The following is a 23,168-nucleotide window of genomic DNA, read 5'->3' on the forward strand; positions in this document are numbered from 1 at the left end:
CAAGGCAAACACCCCAGGCACTGTATTAACTCTTGGCCCTTGCTTCATGTTTTTCTTGTGACTCTCCAATAGTCAGCTGAATCTGGGAGAGAGTTCCATGGCTTAGCATGCCTACAGGCAAGCAGAAATCTCCAAATTCAACCCCTGGTGCCTCCTCCTGTGCTGTACTTGGTCCTATGCTCTATTGTTTGTGCCTGGCAGCTCTGCTGTCTATGACTACCCAACCCTGCAAACTATTTTCAGCCATACCACAGACGGATTTGGCAAGGGCAACTGCAACAGCGTTGCAAGTAAAAACAATGTGCAAGATAGGAAGTTTGGCCTCAGGGAGCATGTGTGAGAAATCTGGGTGAACCCCTGGAAAATACAACCTGAAGGTATGCCACTGTCACTGTAACCAAGGAGTGTCACCCCTGACAAACAGTGGCTGAGAGTATGAGCACTGCAACCTGATGTGAGATCCTAAGTGAACACCATAACTAAGTGTGTGACCACCACAGCCAGACGTATGTGTGACCCATGTTGTGACAACCACACATAATAATAGGGAAATAAAATAAGGGGCCAGGGGAGTTTTCTTTTATTTATTGATTGGTTGGTTCTTGGGCCACAGTCAGCAGCATTCAGGAGTCACTCCTGGCTTCTGCACTCAGAAATTGCCCCTGGCAGGCTGGGGAACCATATGAGATGCCAGGATTTGAACCTGGTCCCTCTCTAGTCAACTGCTGTAAGGCATACACCCTACCACTGTGCTATCATCTCTCCTGCCTCGGGGGAAGTCTTCTGATCATGCTGGTCTGGGACTATTTCTGGCTTCTCTAATCTCCTCAAGCAATCTTTGTGTTCCCATCAAAACCGGGTGAGGGTGTCTAGGAACTTATCTTACTTTCTAGCAAGCCTTAAAATGAGAGTGTGACTACTCACCCCCTTTACTTGTCTTTTTGTTTTTTCTTTTGTTTTGTTTTTGGGACACACCCGGTGAGTTACTCCTGGCTATATGTTCAGAAATCACCCCTGGCTTGGGGGAAAATATGGGACACAGGGGGATCAAACTTCGGTCTGTCCTAGGCTAGCACCCACAAGGTAGACAGACACCTTATGCCCTGCGCCACTGCACGGGCCCCCTTTGTCTTTTTCAGAAATGTCTGTGCTCATTCTTTGTTGTTGTTGTTGTTGTTATTGTTGTTTTGGGCTACACCCAGTAACAATTAGGGGTTACTCCTGGCTATGCGCTCAGAAATTGCTCCTGGTTTGGGGGATTGTATTGAATGCTGTGGCATCAAACCTAGGTCTGTCCTAAATTAACACGTGCAAGGCTAACGCCCTACCACTTGCGCCACTGCACCAGCCCCTCTGTGCTCATTCTTTTGTATTTATGTATAAACTTTACAAAAATCTATACCTACAAAGAAATCTTGTTAGGATGATAATAGTAATTGTATGAAGTCTGTCTCTAAATTTTGAGAGATCTTTACCAGGTTTCACCTTTTGATTCATGTAGCTGTGTTTACTTATCTTTACTTAGGTTTGACTTATTTTTCATCAGTGTTTTGTAATTTTCAGTCTATTTATTTTACATATTCTTTGTTAGGTTCGTTTTACTTAATATTTCTTTATTAAGCATTTAAGTGGAACGGTATTTTTCAATTTCCACCTGGTCATTGTTTGTACATGGTTATTGTTAGTATAGAAACATATGTCTAGAACTTCTATTAATACAATGGAGTTGCGAGAATGGGTATTCTTGTTTTGTTCCTAATCTTAGGTTGGGTCTTTCAGTATTAAGTGTGAGAGCTGATGTGTAGGTTTGTTGTAGAATGTCACGTTGAAGAATTTTATTCTATTTCTAATCTTCAGAGATTTTTTTTTAGCTTTGTGTGTGTGTGTGTGTGTGTGTGTGTGTGTGTTTAACTGTGACTGTGTGTTGAATTTTATCAAATGGTCTTCCTGAAACAATTTATATCTCTGTGTGATTTTTCTTCTTTTCCCATCTGTTAAGATGAGATTAGAATGGTTTCCAAAATATTGAATGAGTCTGCATTCCTTGGTCAACGTACAATTATTTTAATATGTTGAATTATATTGATATTTTTGTGTGTGTGAAGCAAGCTAGTTTCTATCCAATGAAATTTGCTTAGAAAGATGTGAGGTAGAGAAATAAAGAAGTGTATATTTAAAAAAGAACAGATTTCTCCAGGAAATAAACAAGCAAAGATACATACAGACAAGCAAGTGAGATACGTGTTCAAGGTAGGGCATGAATTTTCAGAACTAATCTATAGTTACTGATATTTTTTGAGAAATTTTACATTCCTATTTATGAAGAATATTTTTTTTTAATTTTTTCTACTATCATTATTTTTGTTTCAGAGTTATAAAAGTTTCATAAGATGAGTTTGGAAGTATTGGATAGATTTCTCTAGAAATTTTTGGAGATTTTGGGGGGATGGTGGAGCTTATTAGAGGACTATTCTTGTATTTTATTTTATTTTTTTGGTTTTTGGGTCACACCTGGCAGCACTCAGGGGTTACTCCTGGCTCCACACTCAGAAATTGCTCCTGGCAGGCTCAGGGGACCATATGGAATGCCGGGATTCGAACCATCGACCTTCTGCATGAAAGGCAAACGCCTTACCTTCATGCTATCTCTCCGGCTCTATTCTTGTATTTTTTTTAAAAAGGAATAAATAAAAATTGTCAAATTTATATGTGCGGAGTTGTTCTCAGAATTTCCATATGATCTTTTGGATAATTTCAGGGTTTGTAATAATAGGTCCTGTTCCATTCTTTTTTGTTTGGTTAGTTAGTCTTTGTTTTGGATTCATACCTGCCAGTGCTCAGGGCCCTTCTCCTGCTTCTGTGCTCAGGGATCACTCTTGTTGAGTGTTTAGGGACCATACATGGTGTCAGAATCAAAACAAGATCAGCCGCATTCAAGGCAAGTACACATTGTGCTATTACTCGGGCCCAGTTTTATTCTTTATAAAGCAAAATTTCTTCTTTTTCTTCATCATTCTTGCTAGAAATCTGTCGGCTTTGTCAACCTTTTCAGTAAATCATATATTCTGTTCTCTTTAATACGTGTTTTAGTTTCATTGACTTGTTCCAATCTGCTTATTATTTCTGGTGTGTGTGTGTGTGTGTGTGTGTGTGTGTGTGTGTGTATGCTTGCATTTGCTTACTTGCTTTAAATTTCTTTTGTTCTTATATTTCCAGATTATAGAGAAAGTTTTATGTTATTAATATGAGACTTCTTGGAATGTATGCATTAGTGCTATAAATTTCTTTCTCTCAGGACCAGGTAGAGAGTTCTGTGGCCTTAGTTTAATTCCAGCAGCACATCCCCTTTTTCCAACTATTGCCAGGCATAACCCTGAAGGCCCCTGCGCTCTTACCTTGGTGGGCCCTGGTATGGCAGGGCCCAAGGATCACCTATCCATAACCTGGTGCTCTCATTAACTACTGCCTGGGAATAGCTGGCAGTGGCCACATGGGCTCTGGGAATCACCTGATATAGCACTCAGCTCTCCAACTCCCAACTTCTTTCTGTGCTTTATCCTTGTCTCACAACATTTGATAAAAATTAATTTCATGGATTAAATTTTTTCTCTTGTGATTTACTTTTACACATACAGATTACTTAAAAGTGTGTTATTTGCTTTTCAGATATTTAGAGATGTTCCTATTACAATTTCTAGTCCATTTTTTGGAGTCTCATCTCATGGTTTTTTATACTTGGTTTATAAGGATACTTGAACAGGCTTTTGCTGGGGAGAATGTTCCAGAAATGGCAACTTTGTTGGTTCATGATGTTGCATTCTTATGTACCCTGAATGATTATCCATCTAAATAGAAAATTGTTTTTATCAGGGGCTGGAGAGATAGCACAGCAGTAGGGTGTTTGCCTTGCAAGCGACCAACCCACGACTGGCGTTGGTTCAAATCCCAGCATCCCAGATGGTCTCCCGTACCTGCCAGGAGTAATTTCTGAACAGAGAGAGCCAGGAGTTGTAACCCCTGAGCGCTGCTGGGTGTGGCCCAAAAACCAAACAAACAAAAAAAGATAAAACAAGAAAATAGTTTTTTATCAATTGTTGAGGGATTTTATTTAAGTTCCAACTATAATTGTGATTCTAGTTTTCCTTTTATTTCTATTGTTTTCTACTCCTCATATTTGGTATTTAGTGCCTGTACATTTAGGGTTTGCTGTGTATGAATAAATCCTTTCCTTATTATATAATAACCACCTCTCACCTTGGTAATTTTCTGTTGTCTACTTTATCTGCTGCCAATTTAGTCATACCTGCTTTCTTTTGCTTGGCATTTTTTTTATATATTATCTTTTTACATTATTTTATTTTTAAATTAATTTAATTGGAAGTTCTTTTCTTACAAAAAACATATAGTTGAGTCATATTTTATTGTAATCACTTTTTCTTTCTTTTTTTTTTTTTGGTTTTTTGGGCCACGCCCGGCTGTGCTCAGGGGTTGCTCCTGGCTATCTGCTCAGAAATAGCTCCTGGCATGCACAGGGGACCATATGGGACACCGGGATTCGAACCAACCACCTTAGGTCCTGCATCGGCTGCTTGCAGGGCAAACACCGCTGTGCTATATCTCTGGCCCCATAATCACTTTTTCTTATAATTTGTACTTTAGACCACTTATATTCACTGTAATTATCCGCTAGTCTTACGTTCATCAGTTTATTTAATTTACTCTATTTATTCTATAACTTGTCAATTTATACTGATTTTCATTCGACATTTTCCCAGTTCAAGTAATGTGTAGATACTTTACTTCAGTTCACATTCCTTTACCCCTTATCATTTATACAATATTTTTTGTACCATAAGAAGTCCCCCAGTCCCCCAAGATGGGGGTAAATGTCTGTGCATCTTATGGAGCAAATGCCACCTGGAGCTGAAGTCTGAGTGCAGGGGAGGAGACCATAGACTAATCACTTGACATCCGCCGTGTTTCGCCCCCTTTATTGCGCAGACATACCACATAGTACAAGCCATCATGTTAACACACTTTCACCATCAAATATAGAGCCTTTGTTTAAGACTATTTGAAAAATAGTATTTATTTTTAATAAAAATTTTATTTAATAAATAATTTATATTAATTTAATAAATAATAAATTGATCATTTGTTTTTAATAAATAGTATTATTTTTAAAAATATTTAAAATGTTTCTTTTTAATTTTCTGTTGTAAAAAAAAAAAGAGTTAGGTAAATGTGCTTAACCAGTTGTGGACCGGCATATTGTAAATATACTTCAGCCTTGCAGGCTAGTTGTTCCAAACTGTATCTCCTGACGGCTTTTTGAGTTGCGTTTATTAAATATTTTAGTGCACCATTTGCTTAGAATATTATTTTTTCTTGCTTTCCTCATCTAAAAACTCAGTGTGTCTTACGGTCAGGTGCATCTTATAGAACAAAAAATATGGTAATTGTCGTAACTAGATATCTTTACCTATGAGAAACACCTTTAAATACTGTCATCATTTTTGCTTTGACTGTCGTATTTTAGAAACATAATGATATCAAACATAATTTAGGAAAACCAAGCTAAGGGGCTGGCGAGGTGGCGCTAGAGGTAAGGTGTCTGCCTTGCAAGTGCTAGCCAAGGAAGGACCGAGGTTCCATCCCTGGCGTCCCATATGGTCCCGCCAAACCAGGGGCAATTTCTGAGCACTTAGCCAGGAGTAACCCCTGAGCATCAAATGGGTGTGGCCCGAAAAACCAAAAACCACACACAAAAAAGAAAAGCCAAGATAAGACAGGTTTGTTTTTTAAATTACTTTATTTAAATGCCATAGTTACAAGATTGTTCATAATACAGTTGTGTTTTTCACAATTACAAAGTTGCTCATGACTGAGTTTCATTCATACACCGTGCAACACCCTTTATACAATTGCAACACCCCTCACTAGTGTGCACTTTCTATTATCAGTGTCCCCAGTTTCCCTCTAGCCCAGTGGTCCTCAAACTATGGCCCGCGGGCCACATATTGTATTTGTATTTGTTTTGTTTCTTCATTGCAAAATAAGATCTATGCAGTGTGCATAAGAATTCGTTCATAATTTTTGTTTTTACTATAGTCAGGCCCTCCAATGGTCTGAGGGACAGTGAACTGGCCCCCTGTTTAAAAAGTTTGAGGACCCCTGCTCTAGCCCAACCCCTGCCAGCCTATGAAGCAGACAGCTCTCTCTCTCTCTCTCTTTCTCTCTCTCTCTCTGTATCTTTCTTTTCTTTTCTTTTTTTCCACTTTAGACACTGTAGTTTATAATATTGTTACTGAGTGGTACCATATCTATCACTTTATCTCCTTTTAGAACCCGGTTCTTGTCCAGAGTGATCATTTCTAACTATCACAGTAGTCCCTTCTGAAGAAAAGCTTAATTTATTTACCCAGATATGTGTTCTTCCCATATTCTTTTTCTTTCCTTATCTGCCAAGATCTCCTTTAAAAATCCTCATTTTGAGATTTGTTATTCATTTTTTAGTCACAATAAAAATTATTTAAAAAAATAAAATAGTAAAAAAATATCCTCTTTCTGTTTAGGGAATTTCTTTTAATAATTCTTTTATGGTAGTTCTCTAATACAGTCACTGAGTTTTCTTTCCTCTGAGACATTCTTGTTTTCCTCTTTTATTCTTGAGGATATTTTCACTATATATAGGTTTCTGGGTTAATAGTTCCTTTCTTTCAGTACCTAAAAATGTTGTTTCACTTCCTAGCAAGTCCATGATGTGCAATCTCATTTGAATGGGTTTTCTCTCTAAGTTCATTTCTCAGTGGTTAGTTTCAAAACTTTTCCTTGTTTTTAGTTTTTAAAACTTGGACTATTATATTTTGACATAGATTTTTTTTTTTAGTTTATCTCTGTTGCATTCAATGACTTGGATCTGTAGATAAGTGTATTTTGGTGGATTCAGATTGGGAGTGTTATTGGTCATTGTTTTTTCAAATACTTTCTCAATCCTACCCTCTTTAGAGAACCAATAACACAAATGTTCCTTCTTTCATTACACTCTTTCCTTTTCCCTCTGCTGTTCAGAGGGTGCCATTTCTGATACTCCTTGTGTCATATGTGGTTTTTTTTTTTTCTGTTTTCTTCTTTCTGCAGTTGAACCCATACATTAAAGTTTTATTTCATTATTACATTTTATTGGACTATGCAAAATTTCCTTTTGGGTCTTCTTTATATTAAAATTATTTGTGCTGCAATGTCATCTCTATATTCATTCTTTCATTTGTTTTGGACATGATTATTGTTTACCACAGCTTTTTTTCAATGCCTGCTTTCAAAATTCGTCACATTATTCTGACCTCCATATCATCTTGGTTGTTGATTCTATTTTCCCATTGGGATCTCCCTGTTTCTCAGTAGGATGAGTGATTTTCACGAAAAATCTGTGCAGCGTGGAAATTGGGTCATATGTATAAGACAAAAATCTGTTTTAGCAAACTGCTCCTGTGAAATGAAGGTTTACCAACTCACTACAGTCAGTTGAGGGTCTACCACATTTTTCTCATAGCCTTGATGACACCGGGGTGAAATTTCCTTAGCAGGAGTGTGAATTCCAGTTTGTCTCAGTTCCACCTTGGATGGGAGAAGGCAGATGTTACCCCATTGATATTCCCCTGCGGCTTCCACTTTATGGGACAGCCTTGTTACTACTTTTGGTGGAGAAAGGTTTGTGTCCATTGGCATTTCCAGTTGACCTTTTCTCTAGGATTCAATCTGGGATGTCTAAAGCAGAGAGAAAATGTGGGGATCTTATTCTTCTGATGATGAAGAGGTGTGAGGCTCCTACTCCATATGCCCTCTCTCTGCCTTTCACAGTCTTCTGAGGTGTGTGGTACCAGGTCCAAGTCTTTGAGTTCTGCTCAGCAGATGAGATTAGAGAGGTACCTCAGCCTAAAATTTCTTTGGAGGACATTGTTATTCTTTCCCTGTGGCTGTCAGCAGCACGGAGGGATGGTGCAGTGTGGAACTCTCAGTTTCCTTCTTCTCCATAAGATCTGTCTGGGTCTGCTCAAAAGCTGGTCTTTAAATGCTCTTGGCAGAAGCCTGATAATGTGATTTGGCTTCTGCTCATCTCAGAACACTGCTCAGCCATTATGAATTCCTTCCTGTTGTCTCTGCCTTCCTTGCAACCAAAGGCAATTGCTGAAGCCTCTAGGCTAATGATCTCTGGGTATCCCTTCCTTTCTATGTCCAAAGAGGTAACTGGAGGGTCATCCACTGACAAATATTTTCAGGTTGACCTGTACCTCTTCTCAGCAGAATGGCACTTCTGAATCTGCTTGACGAATCATTAGTATTTTTTGAGTGTTGTGGTGTGTGTGTGTGTGTGTGTGTGTGTGTGTGTGTGTGTGTGTGTGTGTGGGTTAGGGGGGTGGTGGACAGTTTTCCCTGCAGTAAGTTCAAAAACTGACCATGCCTATGGTTTTCTTTCACTTCTCAGTGCCCTCACAGACCTGAGAAATGGGGGTGTGGTCAAGGAGGGTACAAATTGGTCACTGGGCCTTCTCTTGCTTCCCCTTTTCTGCCTCAGATGTCAGCAGCATGCCTGGAGAGGGAAGACACTGAGAAAAAGGTAAACCCAATTTTGTTTTTCTTCACAGCCACTGATCTGGCTGGAGCAGCTGCTGTGTGGTGTCCATACTATTGGGCTGGGAGCTTGGTGGGGACCCCCTTTCTCACATGCCTGTGGTAGACCCCTATCTCTGAGCATCCTCTGCAAGGTTTAGGGAGACCCCTAAGAGGAGAGTGGGTGACTAGAAGAAGCCCAAAAGGGAATAATAGACCCAGAACCATGTCTGAGCTCCTAAAGAAACCCAGATGGGGTTAAGGTACCTCAATCTCTTCTATTGAGTAGAATTCAAAGCCTTGGACCTCAGCCTGTTCAGAAACACCACAGACATGCAGCCAGGCCTGTGGGGAGATGGGCCCTAAACCCTCTGCCCCAAGCTGCCTTAGCAGCACCCTCAGGCTCTTGGCCTTAGACTCCATTTCTTGGGCTATTGCTCTTTGGGGTGGGCATGCAATCCTGCCCAGAGAAGTGCTATTTCCTTTACTTGCCCAGGTCTCACTTGCCAGTGATGCCTGTGATGCCACTAGCAGAGAGGCTAGGAGGCTTGACTTCTCATACCCTGGTCCTTGTGAACTCCCTGAGGGGACCAAAGAATGTCTTTCAGATGCCTGAGCTGCAACCTGTTGAACTTTGCATGGTGACATGAAAAAGGTCCTAGAAAAAGTGGTCAGGACAGCAACTCTGAGGGCCCCATGTAGGGATGGCTAGATAGACTTGTACACTCAGAGGCTGCTCATGGGCCAATCAGTGTTGCAGCCCTGTCACTCCATGGGGCCTGAAGATATGTACCCTTGAAAAATAAGCACTTGCACAGCTGACCCCAGCTCAGCCTCCTTACCCTGACACCATGTTCCCCACCCCAGATCTAAGGAGAGACTCCCTTCCTGTCCCTGGGTGCTTGTCCTGAGCAGCTTTTGTCAAGAGTCATATGTGTAAGGAAATAGAGTGGAGGGAGAAGGATGCTTGAGAAATGTTGGGGGACAGATGGCAGGGGTGCAGGGCCGTGCAGAGACAGGAGACACACTCTGTGGATACATCCTGCTGGCTCCCTGGGGACCAGCACTGAGGACTCAGGCATGCAAATTGGGGGCTTAAATTTAACTCTGTGTGTGTGTGTGTGTGTGTGTGTGTGCGTGTGTAATAAGTTGTCAGGAAATATCATTGGCAACAGAAACAGAGAGAAAGACAGAAAGAGAGACAGTTTATGTCTCTTAGACACAGACAGATGAATAGGAAAAGAGAAAGAAAAATAGAGCAATATTCAGAAGGTGCAAATTAGTCTCATTTGGATTGTGTTTAGCCCTCAAATACATCTTGTTTGACCAGCACTGTGGTTTTGAGGGTGACTGGGGACCCTCCAGGTAATTTCTGGCTACCAGATCAGTGCTTTAGCCAGCACCCGAGGATATGATGCTGCCCAGGCCCTGTGGTGCTGGGGGTCACATGGGTTGTCCTGGCAATGCTCCAGGTGCCTCCAGGGCCAATTTTGGTGATGCTTGGGAGACTCTGTGGTGCCAGGACTTGAATCTGGGTCAGCCACGTGAAAGGCAAGCCCCTAAACTCATCACTGTCACTCTGGCACTGTCTGGTTTTAAAGTAGGACATTTATCTAATTTTTTATTTCCAGAACTAGTGGAACAATAGGCAATGCTAAGTCCACATTCCCAATAGAGATAATCACCTAATCAGGCTCCACCTTCCTAAAAGGAAGGACTATGCCTGACCTGGTTGGTTTGCCTCTTATACAGCCTCTGGGGAAAAACTGAGGGCTGCTTGGACGTGAGCTCTTCTTCTTCTTCTTCTTCTTCTTCTTCTTCTTCTTCTTCTTCTTCTTCTTCTTCTTCTTCTTCTTCTTCTTTCTTCTTCTTCTTCTTCTTCTTCTTCTTCTTCTTCTTCTTCTTCTTCTTCTTCTTCTTCTTCTTCTTCTTCTTCTTCTTCTTCTTCTTCTTCTTCTTCTTCTTCTTCTTTGGTTTTTGGGTCACTCCCAGCTGTGCTCAGGGGTTACTCCTGACTCAATGCTCAGAAATTACTCCTGGCAGGCTCTGGGGACCATATGGGATGCAGGGATTCAAACCACTGTCCTGCATGCAAGGCAAATGCCTACCTCCATGCTATCTCTCTGGCCCCTCCTGAACCCTTCTTGACCCCTCTAATGCTCTCCTGAGATCATTTTTTATCACTAACTTCAGAGTCCTGTCCCCCTTTAAAATCAAGGTTTGACTATGTCTTTCCCACAATAAACTCTTCTCTACTTGTCCACAGTGAGGCCCAGTTACTCAGGGTCTGTGATTTGAGGGGCTTTAGCCTTTTTTTGCCACTCTCTCTGTCTGAGAGCTTGTGGGAAATGGGTAAAATAAGGTGTGTGTGTGTGTGTGTGTGTGTGTGTGTGTGTGTGTGTGTGTGTGTGTGAGAGAGAGAGAGAGAGAGAGAGAGAGAGAGAGAGAGAGAGAGAGAGAGAGAGAGAGAGAGAGAGAGAGAGAGAGACTAGCCCTATTGGGCTGGTGGGAGAAATGTGTCCAGAATTCCCCACCACCATCTTGTAATTAGAGAGGTTCATTCACAATCAAGGGAAAGAGGCTACGCTCAGCCAGAAACAGGCAAAGCTGGAAGAAAGAAGCAACTGAGAGACCAACTGTCCCCACTCAGGCCTGGACGAGGCCGCCATGTACCTGCTCGGCACCTTCATCCTGCTCCTTGGTAAGGATCATGCTGTTCCTCTGTTGGGATTCAATTCTGGGAAAATACAGAAAGTAGGATAGAGGAATCAATGTGGGGTTGACTGGGACAGACAGGGCCACACTGGGTTTAAACATCCCTTTGGCGTGTCTCTTCTTCTTGTCCTTTTATTTTTATTTATCTATTTTTGGGTTTTGGGCCACACTCAGCAGCACTCAGGGATTTACTCCTGGCTTTGTGCTTCGAAATTACTCCTCGAAGAGACAATAGAGATCAGGGCTAGAAGGACTGGCCCACTATATGAAGCTTTTACCACAGAGAGTGGTGAGTGCAGTTAAATAAATAACTACACTGACAACTATCATGACAACGGTAGTGAGAGAAATAGAATGCCTGTCTCGAAGACAGGCAGTGAGTGGGGGAGGAAAAAGATGGGGGACATTGGTGATGGGAAGGTTACACCGGTAAAGGGGGGTATTTTTTTTTTAGGATTGAAACCCAACTACAAACATGTTTGTAATCATGGTGCTTAAATAAAGATATTATTTAAAAAAAAAAAAGAAATAATTACTGGCAGGCTCAGGACCAAAATGAAAGGCTGGGAATCGAACCCAATTTGGCAGCATGCAAGGCAAATTTCCTATCCACTGTGCTATTGCTCTGGCCCCCCCAGTCTCTTTAGAGATACTTTACTCCCCTAAATGCTCTTCATGCTGTCCCCCACACCTCAATAAAGTTCTTTATTCATTTATTTACCTATTTAGTTTCTTGGAGTGCTCAGAAATTACTACTGGTGGGGCCAGAGAGATAGGATAGTGGTAGGGAGTTTGCCTTGCACACAGCCAACCCGGACGGATCAGGGTTCAACTCCCAGCATCTGATATGGTCCCCTGAACCTGACAGGAGCGATTTCTAAGCACAGAGTCAGGAATAATCCCTGAGCACCACCAGCTGTGACCAAAAAAAAAAAAAAAAAAAGAAAAAGAATAAAGAAAATTACTCCTGGTGGTGTTTTGGGAACCAAAAGGGATGACAGGAATCAAACACAGGACTGCCACATGCAAGACAGATATCCTACCCTCTGAGATATGATTTCAGCACCCCCCCCCCCAGTAATGCTTTCTGATATCTGTGCTGACTTCCAGAATACATGGTGTTCTCTCATTCATTCAACTGGAATTTTCAGCACCCCAAAGTCCTCTACTCCTGGGAGGGGGGCTGCATCTGGATTCCTTGCACCTATCGTATCCCAGGGAATGGACACACATTGGAAAATCTGATTGTGTACCACAACTACATCTATAATGCCAGCATAAAAGACTTCATGGGCACCATCCTCTATAGCACCCTGAAGTCCCCTGATCAAGGACAGACAGGGAAGTTTGGGGTTCAGCAGGAGCGGATTCAGTTTCTGGGAGACAACCGATCCAACTGCACCCTACGCATCCACCCTGTGAGTGTCAATGACAGCGGCATTTTGGGGCTGAGAATGATTGCAGAAAACAACAAATGGATGGAGAATGTCACCCTCAACATCTCAGGTAAGGCTCCAGGGCGGCTCCTTGACCTCAGGCAGACCAGAAGGGAGGAGGCAGCTACTTCTGGGAGGAAAGGTAGAACCCTGTGGCTTGCAGAGACCAGGTGACAAGGAGACAGTGGTGACGTTGGGGCCGGAGAGATAGCATGGAGGTAATGTGTTCGCCTTGTATGCAGAAGGTCAGTGGTTCGCATATCAGCATCCCTTATGGTCCCCTGAGCCTGCCAGGAGCGATTTCTGAGCGTAGAGCCAGGAGTAACCCCTAAGTGTTGCCGGGCATGACCCAAAAACCAAAAACAAACAAACAGACAGACACTGGTGACCTGGAACCTGGGTCCTGTCTCTCCTGAGGCACCCAGCTGTCCTTCAGCCACTACCCACTCCAGAACTTGGGTGCTGGGCATTAAGAGTTTGCAAGAGAAGATGAAATTCTGGACACTCCAGTGACATCTCACCATATGCTTATGTTGGGATTCATTCTCATTCACTCTTAGTTAAATAAGACCTCTCTGTGTGTGGTGGTGGTGGACCAGATCCTGGGTCTTGAGTGCAGGGCATGTATCTTCTTTTCTTCTACTCTCCCTACCCCCAGCTTCTCTCTTCATCCAGTGGTTTTCAGTAACCCTGATTTGGAGGAAAAACTTGAAGCCTGTGGGTGCTTAGGCCTAGGGAAAGATGGAACTGGGTATGCCCTGGTGCATGCTGGGTAGATAGCTGCAAGGTTGGGACAATCAGCTGCACAGGTGGTCATTGCCCTGCCGTCATCATCATCCTAACAGAGAAAGGTCAACCCCAAGTTTTTGAAGGGGGTGTTGAGAAGAAAAATGCCAGGGAGGGAGAAAAAAGTGAGTAGAACATACCAAAGTCAGTTTCTAAAGATTCTTAGCTTCATGAGATCCTTCAGAAGCCCTTTGTGCCAAAGTGGTACAGAAATGGGAGCATTTAGCTGAGATTCCTGAAGGTTTGGGGGAGGACTACCCATCAAAAATTGGTATGTTGGATTATGTACATACTCAAGAGACAAGAAAAAATAGTATAAGAAAAAAAGGGTGCAAGAAAAAATAGATTTATTCAGGCCAGGATCTGAGAAGATGGGGAGGTTGTCCTCCCAAACCCTCTAATTTTTAGGCTGGGGTTTTCAAGGGCTAGTGGGAGGAAGAAGGAGTGGGTGGGAAGAAGGGGCTCTGTCCAACATCTTAGGGCCACATGTTTTGATGATACCCCTGAGTATACCAACCTGTCCTTTGTCAAATTTCTTAGACTGCCCCCCAAAGTCCTGCACATCAGCCTCCCATGATTTTTGTGATATCATCAGAGGGCAGCATTGCTGGTTCTTTCCTTCTTATCTGTGATTGGCTCCTCGGTTAACACTGAGCAGCTCATAGAAACAATCTTCAGCGTCAGAAACAATTCTTCGTGTTTGAGGAAAGGCAGAAGCAAGAGGGGGTGAGCCGAGGATACAGAGGCTTCATGGAGAGCAGGATGGGAGCCCTAGTGTTTCTCAGGGACAGAGGTGGCACCCATGTTCCTGGCCCTTCAGACTTCTATCATGTGTCCCCTGTTTTCACAGAAATGGCTCCTCCACCTTCTATTCAGCTCCCTACAAAAATCCAAGAGTTCCAGATGGCCAAACTGACTTGCTCACTGAACACCGCCTGCTTTGGCTACCAGATAGAACTAAGGTGGTCCCTGGAAGGGCCTACCGACAACAAGATAGAGCTGACCGACAAGAAGATCCTCACCCAGAGCCAGCTATCATTCCAGCCCCAGTGGGAGCACCATGGCAAGAATGCCACCTGTCAGCTCTGGGATCTTGAAAAGAACCAGTCGCTGTCCAAGACCTCGGTGACACTGGATGTGAAGCGTGAGTCCCTCCTTGGCTTCCAGGGCAGCTCTCAACTGGTAGAGAACACCAAGGGGTCCAGCTCCTAGGGATCAAGGAGGATCCTCTGCCTTTCCCTGTCCCCCATGGTCAATGCTGTGGTCTCAGAAAGTTTCCACTAGGTCTGACAGAGGAAAATAATTCAACCTATGCCACGAATGGGTCATCTGATTAGGGCGCTTGAGTTGTCCTGGAGTGAGCATTGAGAAATTTGTTTCAAATCATTAGATTTGCTTCATTCATTCAATAAATATTTACTGTGAACCTGCTAGGTGCCAGGATTTACTGGGGCTGCCAGGGACAGAGTGGGGAGCAAAACTCCTTTGAGAGAGCATCGTGGGATGAGAAACAACAGCTGTCAAGAAACACAGGACAGATTGTATCTTGTGACATGTGTACCAAGAGATGATGGGGAGTGAGGGATAGTACAGTGGTTAGGGATGTGCCTAGCATGCATCTGGCTTGGGTTCAATTCTCAGCACCCTGAGCATCGCAGGGTGCATCCCTGAAGGCTCCTAAAATGGTTGGGGTAATTTGAGCAGCCCTGAGCTGTACCATATCCTTGAGCCATGGCCTTGATCTGCTGACCCGGCTGACCGGGAATCCCTCACACCCCCAAATAAAAGCAAGGATAAATCTGACTGAGGGGGATACCCGTTCTTTTTTGGAGGGTGAACTTGGGGGGAGATGCAGTAGGGCAGGTAAATACCTGGAGGAAATGGGGACAAGGTAGGACAGAGTCCTGGAGTGGGTGTGAAGAGTCTCTGAGGGAGGAAGAAGAGTAGAGGGAGCACTCGGTCTGTGAGGATCTTCAATCTTATTCCAAGTGTGAAGTTCATGAGCTGATCTCACAGTAGTGAGAGGCTCAACAGGCAGTATCAAGCTACTGCATTGGAGCTAGAAGGGATCAGGTCTTTGGAGCCTGGGGGGTGAGTTTTGGGTGGAGAGAGCCATCAGAGATTGTGATGGAGACAGGGCACAAGGTAACCCTGACAGATAAGGAAGTTCACACTCATGTTAGCAGGCCGCTGCCTAGGAGTATTAAAAACCTGAAGCTTTTCACCTAAGGCTTTTCACCCCCCAAGAATTTCCTGTTGTAGCCCTCATGCATCTTCCCCTCCCTTGACTCCTCCAGACAAGCCAAAGTTGCACATCAAGGTCAGTCCCCAAGAAACGATGGTGAAAGAGGGGATGCATGTGACCATGACTTGCCAGATCATCAGCAGCAACCCTGAGTATCAGACAGTCTCCTGGCTCAAAGATGGGAAGCCCTTGCCTAAGCAGCAGATGCTGAGAGGACAGAAGGAGCTGACCCTGTTCCCCGTGACCAAAGACATGCGTGGACAGTACCAGTGTGAAGCCAGAAATGCCCTGGGAACTGGAAAATCTGAGTCAGTGACCTTCCAAGTCCACTGTGAGCTCCTGCATGCTGGGTGGGCCAAACTGGGCATTTGTGGGCTTGGGGTCAAGGCCTGTAAGGCATGAGCCACGGATGTTCTCCTCACCGTAGACCCCCTTGCCTTCACCCCCTTTTCCAGATCCTCCAGAACCTTCCCAGGTTGATATCTCCCCCTTGCCAGTTGTGGAGGGAAGACCAGTACAGCTGACATGCATATCATCAGCCAGTCCTCCTCCAACCAACTTCAGCTGGTTTCACAATGAACAAACCCTGCCAGTAACGACCCAGAAATTTCAGATCAACCAAGTCGGCCTCAATCACGCTGGCACTTACTCTTGTCTGGCAGAAAATTCTCTTGGTCGTGGAGAGGTTGACCAAGAAGCTGATTTGGATGTGCATTGTGAGTACTCTCCTGGGAGGAGAAACAGCAGAGGAGGAAAGGCAGCCAGAGGCAGAGGGTTGTTAGGAAGCAGTCAGGGCTGAGGTCTCAGCTTCTGGAATGCAGGTTTTACTCTAGTTCCCTGTTGTTTTCACAACAGACCCAGGGCCTGGCTTATGGTGTGGGTTCGGTTGATATTTGTTGAATGAATGAACTGTAGGGGTCCAGGAAAGACTCTATCCTCTAGCCATGGCTGACTCTCAAACGGGGTTCTGATAATTTTGTTTTCCAGGAGAACTAGGACAAAAGGTCCTTTTTCACTCCATCCTCAGCTCCATTTAACACAAGTGTTCTTATCACTGGGTCAAGCCCAGGCCTAGCAGGGGCCACTGTTTTCTTCCTGGGACCCTGGGATATCATAGACAGGGTTAATCACATTGATAGCATCAGGTTACGATCTTTCAAGGTCCTATTTGATAGATGAATAAACTGAGGCCTGGGGCTCAGGCCACACTGCTCCAAGTGGCAAGGTCTAAGAGCTCTGCCTGGCATGGCACCTGGCACCCTCTGCCCAGCACTGTACACATAACTGTTCCACCCTGTTCTCCACCACTGCCCAATAGTGGGGACAGGCTGTATGTCCTCACAGAGATGGCCGGGAGCATCTTCACCTTTGTTTCCTACATGAGCCCCCTTGAGTACAGGGGACAGGTCCAGGGAAGTGGGGAGGGAAGAGCCTGTGGACCACTGACCTCTCATGACTGCCTCCACCCCCACTTTCTCCCAGATCCCCCCAAGCAAGTGATGACGGTGATTCAGACCCCCACAAGGATCCGAGAAGGAGACAATGTGACTGTGTCCTGTCAATACAATTCCAGTAACCCCAAAGTGACCTACTATAAATGGGACTTCGAAAGACGCCAGAGAAGTTTAAACTCTAGGGAACTGAAGATTTACAATGTTGCCTGGGACCACAAGACAGTGGCCTGTGCAGCTTGTAACGAATGGTGTTCATGGTCCCCCACAGTCAACCTGCACGTCCAGTGTGAGTGACCCAGGTGGAGGTGTGGGAGGCTGGGCACTAAAAGCAGTGGGGTGTAGATTTAAAATACAAAATATAAAGGCCCACAAGTTGGGTGAGGCCACCCCAGACATGGTGTTTCTAACCCATTAGGCCAAAGGGTCTGATGAAGCAGGATAATGGCTAAGAAATAATACACGAGTGTTGAATAAAATAATAAAATGGCCCTTTGGATGAAGCTGGATGGTGATGGGATGAATGGAGGGACCTTTCTCTGCCATCCCAGCACCGCGTGTCTCCAACCCCCACCAGTTGAAGGGTCTACCTGTTCAGGGTGGCGGTGAGGAAAAAATCCACTCACAGGCAGGCTTCTTCAGGAGATAATATCTTTATTTGCCCTGGCCAACATGTGTGGCCTAGATCATAATCATTTATGCATGCTATCCTCAGCTTGCCCTGCATCTTAGCTTTTTTCAGTCATCTCTCCTCTTACCCTTTCTCCAACTTCCATCCATGTAGATCTCCTTTTGCCCTTGAGGTCAAACCTTTTGTAACCTCCCCAAGACCCCTCCCAGAAATGGGAGGGTCTTTCTTGTAGGTAAGGCTACATGAAGAATGTGGGTGGGTAACACACAAGCAATCAGAAAAGATATTCACTTCGCTTTATTCATCTTGGCCTTTACTCCGCCACGAGTGTCTCTGCCATGTGCTCATTTTTTTCCTGAGGTCTCCCTATGCTGCCTATCCCTTGTGTCTTTTTCTCTCTTTTACTTATGATCTCTGTTCCTTAACCCTTTCTTTATTATCCAGAACCCCACTCACGAGAGTGGAGGAAGGTCCTTGTAATCCAGGTGGGTATTTACACACTAAGAGAAAGGGTTAGAGAAAAAAGGAAGTTAGGGGGACAGGTTCACTTTATAGTGGGGGACAGGATCCTGGTCCAGAGCCATTACAGAGATGCACAATGAGAAAGAACATGGTCTGGGGTACCTGGAAGTGCATGTGGCACAAAAAGAAGGGAAGAGACCAGAGAGGTCAGCCTGAGGTCTTTGCTCTGCAGATGCCCCCCGAGATGTCACAGTGCAGTTCAGCTCCACTCGCCCGGTTCTCTTCGGGGCCAAGCTCGTGCTCAGGTGCAGCTTCTCCAGCAGCAGTCCTGCTACCGTGAGCTTCCTCTGGAAGAAGAACGGGATCCTCCAGTGGCAGGAACAGGAGCTGCACTTCGACGCCATCACACCCGAAGATTCCGGCACGTACCACTGCGAGGTCAACAACTCCATTGGCCGTACTCAGTCCCCGGCCCAGATGGTCTCTGTGCTGTGTGAGTGGCTGCCTTGGGGGGGGGGACCCTGGCAGAAGGTTGGGGTGTCCTCTGCATCCTTATTCTGCTTCTCCTTCCAGATGCACCCCGGAGGCTGCGTGTGACCTTTAGCCCAAAGAGCAGCATGGTAGAAGGGAAGATGGTCGTGCTCAGGTGTGAGGGTGAGGCCAACCCCTCCATCTACCACTATGCCTGGTTTGACTGGAACAACCAGGATCTTCACCATTACGAGCAGACACTGAGATTGGAGCCCGTAACAGTCCAGCACTCGGGAGCCTACTGGTGCCAGGGGATCAACAAACTGGGCCAGAGTCGGTCGCCCCTCACCACCCTTACCGTACACTGTAAGTACCTTTGGTCTTGGCTGCTGTTGCGGCTTCTCCCTGCGACCCCTGTTTGTGTCTTGCATATCTCTTCATCCCTTTCCTGCCTTTCTGACCACCCCACTCCCCCGGCCAGCTTACCCACCTCCTGTCTGCTCAACCCTGCCATCTCTGGGGACCCTGTCAGGCTGCCCCCATTCCAGATGGCCTGGCTTCTCTGCCTCTCCCCAGCAGCTGGCTTCCCACCATCTCCTGAGATTCTAATAATTTTCACCAAAGACAAAACATTCAACAGTAAAATGGAAAATAGAAGGAAACTACCCACAGAGTAAACAGTATTAAGGCAGACTCAGCAGCCTTCTACTCCAGGACAGTACTTCCGGTCTCTGGGAGCTGATGGCCCTGGTCACCTTCTGCAGTGTCTGTAGACATAATTCATGCATGGACACTGCAGTCCCTCTTTGCCGAATGACTGGTGGGAGGAAACAAATCTAATGTGGAAGGTTCTTTTTCTTTATGTAAAAATGCCCTATGGACAGGTCTCAGTCCGTGCATTTGCAGGCTGTCTGCTGAGTCCACAAGCATAGGGACACTGTCAATATATTATTATAGTTTTTCATGTTAAGGATTGTAGTCATGGGTTGGAGCGATGGCACAGTGGGGAGGGAGTTTGCCTTGCATGTGGTTGACCCAGATTCAATCCCCAGCATCCTATACGGTCCCCTGACCCTGCCAGAAGTCATTTCTGAGCACAGATCCAAAAATAATCCTTAAGCACCATGGGATGTGGCCCCAAAACAAAACAAAACAAAACAAACAAAAAAAGTTTGCAGCCTGGCTTTTATGTCCTTTTATTTATTTGTTATTTTTTTCAACCTGTCAGTGTTCAGGAGTCCCTGGGGCCACCCTCAGTGGCACTCATCCAACTAATGCTTGAACCTGGCTATTTGCCTGCAGGCCACTCCCAGGTTTGGGGGACCATGTGGTTGGACCCAGGGCCCTATGAATGCAAAGCATGAGGTCTCACCACATCCCCTGGTGTCATAGTTTTCAATTGTGAGGATCATATTTTTTTGTCTGTTTATTTTGGGGGGCCACATCTGGTGGTGCTCAGGGCTTACTTCTGGGGACCATTGCTGATGGGCCTCAGGGGACCACATATGGTGTCAGGGATTGAACCTCAGTTGCTCACATGCAGGATAAGCACCCTGCCTACAGTACTGTCATTCCCGTTCTTGAGGATCAATATTTGAGACTCATTCCCTACAGAGTGAATTTCAAGAGGATCATCTTGGCAGTGCTAAGAAATGCAACATAGGAAATAACTCAACTTTCTGGGATCTCTGCTTGGCTTGCGGCCACTCCAGACCTGCCTGTCCCCAGGGCTGCACTGTACCCCAGTGTCTGGGTGCTGCCTCCTATATTCCACCAGTGCCCCCCCTTTGAGGTCAGCAATGATTCCATTGCTCTGGACATCCTGTGAGGGTCATTCAGGATGAACCCCAATCTGGATTTGCTGGGCCCAAGGACAAAGGGTTCAAGCACTGATGGTGTACTAGGGGTCCTCAAACTTTTTAAACAGGGAGCCAGTTCACTGTCCTTCAGACCATTGGAGGGTCTGACTTTAGTAAAAACAAAACTTATGAACGAATTCTTATGCACACTGCATATATCTTCTTTTGCGATGAAGAAACAAAACAGATACAAATACAATATGTGGCCCGCGGGCCATAGTTTGAGGACCACTGGAGAGCTTGCTCCCAGTTAGGGGGTTAGAGCCCACACTGTGTGGCTCATATCTGTCACCAACAAGACCCCTCATTGAAACCTCCCAGGTGGGGACCAACACCACCCCTCTGCACAGGGAGAAGTGCCCCAGGCCCAAGGATAGTGGCTGTGCAGGGTCAATAGCTGACGGCCCCCATTTTCTCACCAGATAGCTCAAAGACCATCACCAAGCATGTGGCCCTGGGACTGGCTGTGCTCCTGATCACCTCCTTCCTGCTCTTCTGGGTTATCAAGCTGCAGCAAAGGTGAGCCCCTGTATCCTGGCCTGCTCCTAGGAGGGGAAGACACAGCCCCCCCAGTCCCTACAAGAAGGCCCCAGCCTTATGTCTCATGGAGATGGTCTTAATTTCTTTGCAGGAAGAGAATTCAGAGCCAGCAAGGCCTTCAGGAAAATTCCAGTGGGCAGAGCTTCTTTGTGAGGAATACGAAGGTAGGATGGGGGCCAAAGTGGTGGCGCAGCCGTAGGGTGTTTGTCTTGCATGCAGCTGGCCTAGGATGGACTGTGGTTCCATCCCCCAGCATCCCTGAGCCAGGAGCAATTTCTGAGCTCACAGCCAGGAGTAACCCCTGAGAATCACCGGGTGTGTCCCCAAAATTAAAAAAAAAAAAGGTAGGATGGTAGGAGGAGGAAAAACAAAACAACTGTGCCTCAGTGATGAGGCGTGACTGTCGCTGTTGGAAGAGATATCAGATATGGGTGACGGTGTATACTCTCCATGCAATTCCCGCAAATGTCCCTTGAGGCCCTGGGCACCCCCAGCTAGCCCAGGTAATTTTTGGCACTGCAAGGCTCAAGCAACACATGCCCTTACTATTGGCTGAAAATTTTAGAGGTAGGGGCACTCTTGAGCACTGCTTAGGAGACTCCTAGCTTTTAACTAGAGTTCCATTGGAAGTGCAAGAGTGTCAAACCATCGGGAGGAAGGTGAGAACAGAGACTTTTCTCTCTTCCCAGGTCAGAGGGACTCCCCTGGCTGAAGGTCCCCCATCCTTGGGCTGCTACAATCCGGTGATGGAGGAAGCCACCAGCTACGCTGTCCTGAACTTTCCCGACACACCGAGGACAGGGTAGGAGGGGGCACTGAGGGGAGCAGAGTTCTTATCTCCTACGATGAGTATCTTCCCTAACACAATCTAATTGCCCTCAGGGAGTTGGGGTGCTGGGGACAGGCTGCTTCTATGGGCAGAGCAAATGTGGCCCCATCAGTTCTGAGCCTCAGACCTTGGTTCTTCTTGGCTGGGAACAGAGCGGGGTGCACTCAGGGAGAGTCAGTGTGATTTCCACCCTCGGATGCTCTCTCCATCCCATCTCAGGAATTCGGGGACCTCAGGGACACAGCGGCCTTCCCCCAATTGGACAGACACAGTCACCTACTCGGTGGTGCAGAAGCCGAAGCGTCCAGCGGTGAGGAGGCAGGGCAGGGTGCCAGAGGTGATCCAGTGGGGGTGACGGAGAGGGAGTCTAGTGCAGTCATAGGGGGTGTCTGAGCAGAGTGGTGTGACTGGGAGGCAGGCAGGGGTGCAGGCAGCTGGGCTGACTCCAGGTGCTTTTCTCAGGGTGACTACGAGAACTTGAGTCCAGATGCTCTTGAAGATGAGGGTCTGCATTACTCGGAACTGGTTCGCTTTGGGGCCGGGGAGCGCTCCCCAGAGCCCGAGGCGGTGGAGTATGTAACTCTCAAGCACTGACCAGCAGGGACCATGGAGCTGAGGTGTCCTGGATGCAGGAACCTAGGGGACCCCAGAGTCTGCAGACTCCGCCATTTGCACTTCCCCCCACCCCCCAGATCTTGTGCCATCTGTGCAGAGAACTGGGGCCCTGTGCAAAGACTCTCAGCCCAGGTGACCCTCAGCCACCCAAAGGGCCTGGCCCTTTTCCTCCCCATCCAGGACACTTCTAAGGACCCAACATGTACAAGAGTTGGTGCATGAACCCCCTGCACCCACTCCCACCGTTCTTGTTGGATTCCCCTCAAATCTGGTTTTCTTCTTTCTTCCTCACCTCCTGAGGTGCCCCACTGTTTCTCCTTATCTCCTTTCTCTAACCACAGGCTCCCAAGTTGCCTCTGAGGCCAAGCCTTGGTAGAAGAAAGAGGCAGACAGAGGCAGGAGTTGCACTCATTTCTCTGAGCCCAGATGCAAGGTTTTGGGGGGACTCCCTGCCCCTCGGGGGTGTGGTGGTCTGAGAGCGCAGTAAGCCTGTGATGAACTGCCTATATGGACCTGCA

General features: G+C 45.9%; 1 protein-coding gene across 1 annotated transcript; it reads left to right on the top strand.

Moving 5' to 3' along the window:
• The first annotated feature begins 11,277 nt into the window (after positions 1-11,277).
• CD22 (CD22 molecule) lies at positions 11,278-22,629 on the top strand. Its single transcript, XM_049786574.1, has 13 exons — positions 11,278-11,311; positions 12,436-12,831; positions 14,398-14,691; positions 15,845-16,123; positions 16,248-16,508; positions 17,275-17,532; positions 18,569-18,829; positions 18,910-19,173; positions 21,089-21,185; positions 21,298-21,370; positions 21,896-22,008; positions 22,255-22,335; positions 22,485-22,629. Exons 1-13 carry the CDS (start codon positions 11,278-11,280, stop codon positions 22,627-22,629), a joined length of 2,556 nt encoding a protein of 851 aa, XP_049642531.1.
• Positions 22,630-23,168: the final 539 nt, after the last annotated feature.

This window comes from Suncus etruscus, chromosome 14 (assembly GCF_024139225.1).
Source record: "Suncus etruscus isolate mSunEtr1 chromosome 14, mSunEtr1.pri.cur, whole genome shotgun sequence".
Lineage (NCBI taxonomy): Eukaryota > Metazoa > Chordata > Mammalia > Eulipotyphla > Soricidae > Suncus > Suncus etruscus.

What these genes read in the sequence shown, in the direction of transcription:
- CD22 (XM_049786574.1), top strand. Translation starts at nt 11,278, where the DNA reads ATGTACCTGCTCGGCACCTTCATCCTGCTCCTTG. An exon ending in AGCTGATTTGGATGTGCATT is followed by an intron (nt 16,509 to 17,274) that starts GTGAGTACTCTC and finishes ACTTTCTCCCAG; the next exon opens with ATCCCCCCAAGCAAGTGATG. An exon ending in CCAGATGGTCTCTGTGCTGT is followed by an intron (nt 18,830 to 18,909) that starts GTGAGTGGCTGC and finishes TTCTCCTTCCAG; the next exon opens with ATGCACCCCGGAGGCTGCGT.